The sequence below is a fragment of the Dysidea avara genome, chromosome 3, assembly GCF_963678975.1.
Source record: "Dysidea avara chromosome 3, odDysAvar1.4, whole genome shotgun sequence".
Taxonomy (NCBI): domain Eukaryota; kingdom Metazoa; phylum Porifera; class Demospongiae; order Dictyoceratida; family Dysideidae; genus Dysidea; species Dysidea avara.
In genome coordinates, this window is record NC_089274.1 from 8,000,300 (window position 1) to 8,011,585 (window position 11,286).

At 36.8% G+C, this 11,286-nt stretch overlaps 1 protein-coding gene across 2 annotated transcripts in view; it reads left to right on the top strand.

Annotated features, from left to right (window-relative positions):
• LOC136249206 (chitin synthase chs-2-like) overlaps positions 1-10,491 on the top strand; it is a 32,473-nt gene extending 21,982 nt beyond the window's left edge. Inside the window, exons 4-8 of one of the 2 annotated variants that reach the window (XM_066041160.1) lie at positions 406-477; positions 1,649-1,747; positions 1,816-1,963; positions 3,879-3,932; positions 9,891-10,491. In XM_066041160.1, coding sequence (XP_065897232.1) covers positions 406-477; positions 1,649-1,747; positions 1,816-1,963; positions 3,879-3,932; positions 9,891-10,378 — 861 coding nt within the window. In that variant the 3' untranslated portion in view covers positions 10,379-10,491. The remainder of the gene's footprint in view (positions 1-405; positions 478-1,648; positions 1,748-1,815; positions 1,964-3,878; positions 3,933-9,890) is intronic. The other variant, XM_066041161.1, reaches the window with a different exon arrangement.
• Positions 10,492-11,286: the final 795 nt, after the last annotated feature.

The following is an 11,286-nucleotide window of genomic DNA, read 5'->3' on the forward strand; positions in this document are numbered from 1 at the left end:
AGGATGGGAAACAAGGAATTTACAACTGTTGGCCTAAGTTAGGCTAGTTTTTCCAAACTCCTTGCAGTTGTGGTAGCTAGTAAGCAAATTTAAGTTCACCCATGCAAATATAATGAGTAAACCGTTTTTAATTGTACTTGCTGTAGTTCATTACAATATACCATGATATTTGAAATAATCGTGATAATAAGTTCCACAATAACTGTGGGAGGAAATTGTCAATATCGCCTAACCCTAGTGAAATCAAAGATGGCGGTAGCATCATCGCAGCCATTTCTTGGCCGCCATCTTTGATTTCACAACTTTTACACCCAGGCTATTGAAGGCCGCACCCTTTTCTTCATAGCTTGGCTGGATACCATTATCCATAATATAATTGATTTTTGTGTGTGCTTTGTTTGTCAGAAATTTTATGCAGACAACTTTGAAAAAGAAGGATACACTGAAATGGACTTTGTTGCAATGATGACCACGGAGGTAAGTTCATGTATCAATTGCAGGTAGTGGTGATGTTTTGCATAACATTTGTGGCGATTGTCAGCCAGCAATGCATATCACATGAAAAGTAGTCCATATTGCTATAACAATAAAAGCGTGTGAACTACCAATGGTCACTAAGGTATTACAACCAAAGGTACCCACCATCAAGCATAATGCTAGCATGATAATAGGCCATATTGTGAACAGTCAGCAGCTCTAATAGAACAGGTAAACAATTATGTGACCTGACTGTTTTGTTAGAGCTGAAATTCTGTCTGTCTGTCCATCCATCATGCTGCTGCCATTCTCTGTGCATATTAACATGATTAATGCATAAAGTGAAGTGTGTGCTCATGTTGGGTTTTGTATTGCAACAGTGTGTATGTGTGTGCTTCCATTCATTCTCTACAGCATGTTGAAAACCTAGCTATATTCTAGGTGGTACCTGCATGCAAGAGGTTGTGGGTTCACATCCAGCTGGCAGTATAGATTTTTTCTTTCTGGCTATTTTTTTGCATACACTTTTTTAAGTTGAACTTTTTACTCACCATTCAAAGTATGTACTTATATGGGACACAAACAAACTTAAATGCTCATCATTTGGAACCTCAAACATCGTTGCTTTAAATTGACATACTTTTGTTTGTTCTTCCTGGTGTGTTAAAGGCACCGATGTAAGGAAAAGTTAAGCTACAGTGTATTCCTGTCTATCCCACAGACAAATAGCCATGATGATTGCATTCCAAGTTACCTGCCTGCCAATATTACAACTATTTTGCTCACTGGACCAGTCATGACTCACCATATTATTTTATTCCTTGGCTGTTTTGGTTTAGGTAGGCTTTAACAGCCCTTGCACTATCAAAGTTTGTTTAACATGCATAAAATTTAGTTTACTGGAAAATGCATTTTCAGTGCTTGTAATATGTTTAAGGGTTGAGCTCTAAATGGAAGCTGTAAGGTAATATAGCATCCCATAACATTGAGAAAAGTTGAAAAAATCATATTAACAGTTTGACTGACAGTTTGCTATATATATATATATATATATAACTAAACAGGCATGTGGGTTTCCTACACTTTTGCCTTACAAAACTGAATCTTGAATGTCCAAATTGTTACTGTTGCAATTGCTGTTCTGCATCATAAATGTTTACTCCTTTTTCAGGACTTTGAGGCTATCGGGATTGAAAAAAGAGGTTTTCAGCTAAAGTTGGAAAAGGAAGTGAATAAATTACCCACCCCAGATATTGAAACTAATGTTCCTGTAAGTACAGACTCTGAGGGTGCAGTTAAAGCATATCATATAGTAATAAAATGTATTTACTACTATAGGAAGATGTTGCACAGTGGCTAAGAAATCTAAAGCTTCCACAATATGAAGAGCTGTTTGAATCAGAAGGATACTCTACTGATGAAGATGTTGAAAATTTGAAAGGCCTTACCGAAAAACATTTAAGAAAAATGGGAATTACAAGAAGAGGTACATGAAGGTGTAAATTCATGTGTAAGGCAATACATACCTTCATCCATAAAGAATTTTGAATAATCAGAAAATTGTTGCCAAATGCCTTACAGGCGCAATTCAGCTGGTACGTATAATACCTCCTTGCAGTTACTTTAGGTTGCAGTTCTAATCTTTTACATTTTCACTTTATATACCTTTTTGGTAGAAAATAGTCTCAGGGAGTTATAGACAGAAGTGATAAATTTTCTGTATAAAAATGACCAAAAAGGTCAGATTTGCAATGGCACTATATCTAGAATTACATGATGTTATGAGGAGAACTATTAATGTGGAAAGTTTGTGGTTTTATGAAAAAGTGCATGGTTTTGCTAATTTTGGGGGCTATGTCGGTAATACTTTTACTATTCTATAGAGCGGTTGCATGTGATATCACTGGTGCGGCAAAACATGTGGCATTAGTACAGCCAGGTGCTGAGAAAATTGAGTACTTCATTTTCCTTCTATGGTAGAGTGACTAACAGTGAAACTACATCGGTATTGATAATCATCTGTTATCAGGTACTAACATACTAGAATAGTGAGAGCATAGCTGGTCTGCTTTGTGGCTACATGGCAAAATAACGTGTATTTGCCCACACATGTTCAAAACAGGTCAACCTGAAAGTTGGTATGGCGAGGCTAAGCTTTCCTTCTTCATAACTGTGTCAGAAAAAAATTTAGCACAATGGTAAACGTGAATAGGCATCTGGCTTCTTAAGCACGCTAGCAAAAAGTAGAATTCTATTGTAGTTTCAGAAACCAGACTAGCTGCGCTCTTATCCTTCTAGTATTAATACCTTATAATAGGTGAATGTAACACTGTAGTGGCTAAGGTATCCATATTTGCATTGTGGCAGTAGAATCGAATACGCAATTTTTATGCATTGTGGCAATGGATTCTTGTCACACATTTTTCTAAGCGCTTCTAGTGTGATTATTTATGCAACCGCTCTATTACCCTCAAATTTATGCTTGCATAATTGGGGTATACTAGTGGATTGCTAGCTGTGATATTAAAAATATGTTTTTAACCAATAAAACAAAACAGTAAATCAAAAAGGTCATCACTTGAGACACATAATTTTACTGAAAAAGTCAGTTCTACTTAAATCACTTAGAGAATGACAGGCATAACAGCTGGGAGACCAGCCCCATCATCAACTCCTGTACCAGATCTTCAACTCACCTGTGATCCTCTCAAACACAGGCCTAAGTGCATAGCTTGGATGGCAGCAAATGACAGTTGTGCCCTGATCCAGCTCAACACCTCACATATAGCTCTTTCCCCCAAATAACTTTTACAGCTTAGCACAAAAGTATTACAGCCTCATGCCATAATGCACCATCTACTGATACAACAAATTTTAAAAGAGGCATAACACTCCTCAGCAGAAGCCCTATATTGTACACTTCTTTTCCTCTTCTATCATAGCGAGCACATCGATCAGCAGCACAAAGATGGACTTAAGAAGGGCATATTGTTAATTGATATTGTTTAAACGTCACCCACCCATTTTTATTTAAAGTACAAAACAAAGTTCCTTAGAGTTTGTAATATAAAATAGTGAGGAAGAGTGTCTAACTGGAGCACATTCAGCAAAATCACCATGTTAAATTAGACAGTTGACACCTTTGTCTATTCAGTAGTGTACAAAGGCTTCACCTATCACCCATAAAGATTTAACTTGATTTAAAGATGAAACTTTACTCAGTGATTTTGTACAGGCTGCAATGCAAACACACTCTCTCTCAATCTTTTATAGTATGAACTCTTGAGAGATAGTATAATGGTGGAGAGGTAATAGAAATTGAGTACTTGTGTAACTTTTTGTGTGTATCCATATCCACTCTACAGGACTGATGTATTGATTGTGCCTGTCTTGTTGTATAGCTCACCTCAAACAGTTAAAGTTGGGTCTGCGGTATTTGCAATATCCATCAAATTGTAAGTGATTTTTGTTGTTACACAATGAATCCTTACATGATAGTTGGTTGCCTCAAGTCCAGCCATGCTTGTTTTTAAGTATACTAATAATAGGCCAAAGGGGTGTATGTAGTAAAGTATAATATTGTGAATGGCAGATAAGTAAAAAATATAGGGCCATGGTCATGGAATTTAACGAACCAGGTTTAGTGAACTATTGGGGAAGGGAGTGTTACATATAGGAGAGGTGATGAACCAAAACACGTAACACTTTAACGGTCGCCTACACTTGAAGATATACTAGTGGACATCCCTACTTCAGTCTATAAACCCTAACCCATGACTGAAGTAGGAATTAAATGTCCACCAGTATATCTTCAGGGGTAGGTGACCTCCTTTGTTTCACTACTTTTTATGTCTTTAATCTTTAATCAAGCTTAATTTTTCCTTTTACTTGTTTATTACTTAAGAAATGATATGACTGGTGAATCCGCATATACCACAAAGAATGGTGCCAGGTTTATTGTTTTCATCTGAATGTGCACCCCAACCATCAGTTATGTAGTGAAGTGGCCATTATACTTCGTTTTCAGCTATGTTACTCGGATGATTCCCAGTACAAATGTAGGGAAGCCATCATGCATGAATTGACGGCTTGCACTATCAGCAAAGATAAATGGGACACAAAGGAGAACACAGGTACGCAAGTCCATGAAGTATACATTGTATGTACTGTGGTATGCCAAAAGGAACCTGTCAGGCTGAAGTGATGTCAAACAGTGAAAAAATCAAGCCTGTATATTTAGCCATTATTGAGTTATGCTTGTCTGAAGGCATCATCATGCAGTCAGTAGAAATTCCACTTAATTTTTAAATTTTGTAGCAACCTATTGGAAGTGTTTCAGGTCATATTGAAGGCACTTTTTTGGCTTGGTTATACTTAACCAATAGAGCTGGGTGGTATGAAATTTGTCAAAGCCAGTACGGTATTATAGAAAATATCATGGTACAAATACATGCTACGGTATGGGTTGAAATTATTGTCAAATGAACTTTCTTTTGGAAAGTGTGATAGAGAGTTGATGAAACATGCTAAAATGACTTTGATGAAAATGACTTTAATGCAATTAGAAAATTATCTTTCATGTAAAGTATCTTCATATTGGTAAAGGCAGGAAATAACAGGATGATGTTATGAATCAGCTCTATAGACAGTATGGTGGTATTTTCTAAATTCTTCCGGTATGATAACGATATCATTAAAATACCTTCTCTAATGATACATACTGGTATATCGCCCAGCTCTACTAACCAATACTGTCAAAGCACCATGAAGGTATTGTGAGGTTGGTTTTATGGTGATATTTTGGCCAGAAAATCCCAAACCTTTATGTACAATACTGTCATATTGTATCTACTTATGTAGTACTGTGTGAAACTCTCCAAAAATTCTTGTAGTGGCTTGTATTGACATTATCTTTAAAGTATGGAAACTGATATTTTAGATAATTTTATTACTTGACTACTACAGTTCAGAAACTGAATTGGCTATTTATCAAAAGAATCCAATAGCTCATTTGAGCAAGAATTTCAAAAAAGCTGATACCTCTAAAAACCAGGTGCTAAACTCATGATAAGTGTTCATTTAATCAATGAAATGCACCATAGCAGCACAATTTATTTTGCATAGCAATTTCATTTGTTAAAGTTTTCTAATGTTAGATATTTTGTATATAATCTATTTTGTAATTTTTTGATTAGCTTAAGTAGCTAATTATGGTCCATCACCTTATAACTCACGATTGGAACATAGTTTTCACCACCATCTTCAGCACTCACCTAAAATTGGTCTGACACACATGAGTCACTCCATCTATAAGCTATGTGCACTAAACTGAGACCAGGTAAACAATCAATATTGATCACCACTGCATATTGTTGTCCTTTACTTATCAACCACCATTGTAATTTTTGTGTAAGCAAAAGCTCTGCCTTATCGTCACACAAGTCATGCAATTTGATGTTATATCCTACCAAGTTTCAAGAAATTCTGTATGTTATATGCAAGCTATACTTAGTATAAATAATTAATACAGACAACAGCTCTATACAATAATGTTTCAACTCATACAGTGTACCTTTCAATGCAGGAGGAGTAAAACTGCTGAATGCTTTCTTCTATAACATACTCCACACAATCCACTTGCCACGCTTGCAAATATCCATTCTGCTCCATCTCCATCCAACGCATCATCCTGCCATGCAACGTACATTAGAATCAGTTGTTTCACAATCAATTTCCATTTGCTCTGTGGTTCTGCAGGAACAGTACCCTCAATAGCTGTAACTCTGGTAGTCTGTTGGCTGAATCTTGAGCCTTTACTGTAGGAATCTTCTTATGGTTGCTCCTTTGTGGTGGTGCTGCTACAATTTTTTCTGATATTTCTCTGCAGCTTTTTAAAGCTTTTTTTTGTTCTTCATGATTCTTTCTTCTCTGATTCTTTTTCCTCTTATTTTCTGTATTCTCCTTCTCTTCTAAGATATCATCACTGGTAAGTAGACTTGCACGAGGCAGTGATTTTTGTGGCACAGCAGTTTGTCTTGGGATACACCAAGAATTCTGATAGTATTGACTGAGATAGCGATGGATTTGGGGCTCCAATGTTTGAGGTGTACTGCTGGCAGACTTTGATGAGATAGTAGCTTCAGTTGTGGGTAGAATTATTGTAGGTGTAGCAATTGAGATCATCTATCAATAAATGCAGTTGAATCTCCATCTGAAAACTGAGCAATGACTGAATTATTGTCTGGTAGGTTGTTGATTGGACATGGTAGAGTTTAAGCCATTTAAGTCAATATACAACAAGTCAAATCCTTCTTTAAAACGTCTCTTGTACAATTCTTCTTGCTCAATAGTAAAACGGTTTTGGACAGATGCTGTGGTTTGTTCTTCAAGGTTTTTATTGCTGGTGCTTGCAGATGAATTAGAATTTGATCTAGCTTGCTCAGTACTAATGCTGCATGGGTTAGGGCTGCTCCTGGATGCAAGGGCATAACTTTGATGACTGTATGATTCATTGGGTACAATCCACATGTATTGAAACATTTGCAGGTGTAACTGCCTTCAGCCACGCCTGCAGAAAGAGAGTAAACTTCATCACCATTTTTCCAAGATGCTCTGAAGAAAAGCATGGCACACTGCTCTCCATCATGCCTTTATTAACAAAAAATGAACAGTCTAATGACTGGGTTGTGTGTGGTGGCACAGCATTATCACTTTATTCTCTCTGTCAAGGCAGATTTCTTTAGGTTGGTAATGAGTACTGTGTCAACAACAAAAAGGGTGTGCACTCACTGCATTCTTAAGAAAGTGATCATGATACAGTAGTTATCTACCCTTTGTTGCTGCAGCCATATCTAGTGCCTGGAATTTCCATAACTGTCCAGGTGTGTCACACTTTCTTAGTATCAAACATAGTGGTAGGTGGCAATACTTGCCCTGCTGCACTAGCACAAGCCACTATCATACACTACGATAGTAGTGTATAGTAGGGACCACAAAGGAGTAGGCGTGGCCCACGAAATAATATCACCCAAAAAACAGCCTCAATTTCCCCTAATGATGATCAGGCAGTATTGGTTAGGTGAAACTAAGCCCAAACAAGCTTTCAGATTGACCCAAAATGCTTTCAACAAGTTGCTACGGAATTTTAAAAATAATGTATTTAACGGAATTTTCTACTGAGTGAGTAACTGACTGACTGACTGATGCCTTCAGACAAGCGTAACTCGATAACAGCTAAGGCTATGGGCTTGATTTTTTCACTGTTTGACGTCACTTCGGCCCGACAGGTGCCTTTTGGCATACCACAGTATGTACAATACATTCTTCATGGACTTACCAGTGTCCTCCTTTGTGTCCCATTCATCTTTGCTGACAGCGAAAAGTGTCGATTTGGTGATAGCACGTGATGGCTTCCCTTCATAATGGAAATCATCCGTATTTGTCATAGTGGCTATTTTGATATCAGAGGTGCTTTCAAACAGTTCTTGATTCATACTGCTGTGTAACGGGTTGAGCATAGCCAGCAATGAAGTGTAATGGATACTCCACTTTTCAGACAATAATTAATATAACTGGGGCGTGTGGTACCATTTCTTTCTTTCGGTATGCGTGGATTGCAGAGGTACTTTTCGAACAGTTCTTGATTCGAAATGCTGCATAAAGGTTGAACATAGCTGGCAACGAAGCATAATGAATATTTCACTTTTCAGATGATAATTGGGGCGTGTGGCGCCATTTCAGATGTGGTATGCATGGGTTCATCAGTCATAATCATTATTTACAAACAAAAAAAAGTTTACAGACAAGTACACAGAAAAATTTGGAATTTTCAACTAGAGTAGGGACCATAGCACATCGATAAAAAGTACTGAAACAAGTTGGAGTAGTCCATGATATTAAATCACAGTAAAACAATAAAAAGTGTTATATCCCTACTGTGCTCAAGATACCATAATGGAAATGCATAGTAGGGATATAACACTTCTTATTGTTTTACTGTGAATTAATATCGTGCATTACTCCAGCTTGTTTCAGTACTTTTTATCGATGTGCCCTACTCTAGTTGAAAATTCTTTTTCTGTGTACTTCTTATATATAAATTAAGGCTGGGAGATTATATTGATCGTGGGATTAGTTGTGATTGTTTCTGATGTTGATGTGTATTAAAGATAATTGTGACATTGTGACATCACATTCAAACATGTATTAGTAAATTCAAAATGATGACACATACTGTTGTGTAAGGAAAACAAGCCTACGTTTGTGTGACAATTCATTGTGTGAATAAATTGTATTAGTTAATTAAATTAAAACTGTTGAATTTCTAAGGATGCTGTTATTCATTATAATGTTTGTATTAAACTGTAACTACCCACAGTTGTACACCTAAATAAATTATGCAAAGTTGTGCATATACAATGCTATTGATGCATTTGAAGTCAACATCGTGATAGTTATCATAATCGTGATATATTGTATCCTACAATCATGAAAGTAGCAAAATTTCACAGTTTCTCAGCCCTACTATAAATACGGTAACCTTAAACAATAATGAAAGGTACAATATCACCAGGCAATAGGTTGATATACCTGGTGCAGTACAAAGCCAACAGTCACAACTCCCCTTAATTGGCAGTGTAATGGTGTAGTGATTTTGGTACCACTGATTTTTCTATATAGGGAAAAATTCTCCCCCTATAGATCTACTGTAGCCACTACTGTATATGTGATCAGATTTTACAAAACTGATCCAAATCGCACATCGGGCAAAATCAAACTAACACGGCCAGCGGATAGCTACACTATTGTACTAGTAGTTAGACACTCAGTACTGCTCAAACTACCCGAGGCTGGTTTCAACAGGCATCTTTTCTGGATGGTGTGTAGAGCTCGAGTGGCGGTTTTAGGCCTTGTGAAGGACCTGGCTTGGCAAGAACCAGTGATTTACTGGTGGACAGCCTGATAATGTTGGGAGGACGTTTTTTCTGTGGATTTTGCTACATATCAGCCACTAAGGAGCCAGCACAGCCCTGTAATCTCGTCTCTGGACTCCAATCATGGTCTGCCTCCATTTTGAGGTCTAACCCTTGCCCACCCTCCACCCCTTTGTGAGCACTCGTGATACTACTTTGCTCGTCCAACTGCTCAGATTTTCTATCTTATTTGATGGGAAACTCTACAAGCAGCTACAAGTACTGGAAGTGGCCTGAAAGGTAATAGATTGATACATCTTTTGTGTAAATTTCATACGCGTGCTTGCTATCCTTGGAGAGTTACGCTGGCGTGAATTCTTTAAAACTGTTTATCTCGAAACTTCTAATGTGCGATTTGGATCGTTTTTCCAAAATCCGGTCACATATGGTGAACAACAGTATTAGTATATATCATTAAATATTTGTGTTTTTTTGATGTAGTGGAGATTCGCATCAACAAGACCAGAGTACGGATGGACAAAGTAGATCGGGTAGATTTATTTAAGGGAGGTGAAAATGATGCCAAAGAGCATAAATTTTGGAAGAAGTTGGCTAATCAAAAACTTAAACCAGAGTCTTCAAATCTGGGCAAAGTTAGAGAGGTCAAAGATGACTTGAAAGAACTTCGCAATTACGTCTTGCTGGTGTTACTCCTAGCAAATGTCATGTGGATAGCATTCCTTTATAGTTTGACATTCAGGAAATTAGAGAAATATAATCTGCCAAAGCGTGCTTTCAGTTTATTTTTCTTGATCGTCTTTGCCATCATAGTTCTGATCCAATTTATTGCCATGATATGCCACCGATTTGTTACACTGTTACATCTTCTGGCTGGAATTAAACCTACCAATAATGGTAGGTATATATGGATACCTGGTGATGATGTTGAGGTTGTCACTAAGCGAAATAGCTATGTGACAGAATTGTAGCATCTGTGGCTGTATGCTAATGACACTTATCAAACAAATGTTTTAGCTATAACATGTGTTTATTTTATTGTATTTACGCAACTCACATAATATATACAATTGTATGGAAAGCTGTAAGGAGGCAAGCATAAAATTTGGGCATGCATGGTTGTACTGAGACTGGAAAGTGTCAAAAAATTTCAGGATGTTTAGAACATGAAAATGGTTTAAAACTAATATGTGTTGACTTAGTACTCCTGTAGCTCCAGGGAGCATACCAAAACTACCCAACACTTAATTGACAATTTTTATAGCAGATAGCACTGTTTGTTAATGTAATATATGTATTATGATGGCATTCTTTTAGGATTGATTGATAGATTGTTAATTATACTCATAGCATTTGGTCTTCCATGCTGGAGTGTTACATATACAACATATATAACAACAACAATTATATACACATGCATAGTACAACATACACACACAAAAAGCAAGACAATACAATATAATTGGTAAACAAACAAAAATGAAACAAGGAAGAAATTGTGCAAAAAATAGTTAACCAGAAATCAAAGAAACAAACAGTTCATGAAATCAAATGGGGTAGACTGATAGACTATTCTACCACGTAGTTGCCTGTCCTGAAAAATTTCTTTGAAGAAGATAATTTATAACGATAAATGCTGGCAAAACTAGGTGGAGTTCTGGTACAATAGCAGTGTTGAGTTCCAAAGTGGATATTTGGATTTAATAATAAGCAATGATCCTTAAGATATTGTTTATGCATTGTTATTATTAACGCTTTACAGTGACCAGCACTGAAGGTCTGACAGCAACATGTGCTGCAGCCTTTGGATTGTCCTAACCTAATTTCAAGGACTTAGACTTAATGACTTGACTTGCTAGTAAAGTTTGGTATTGAATGG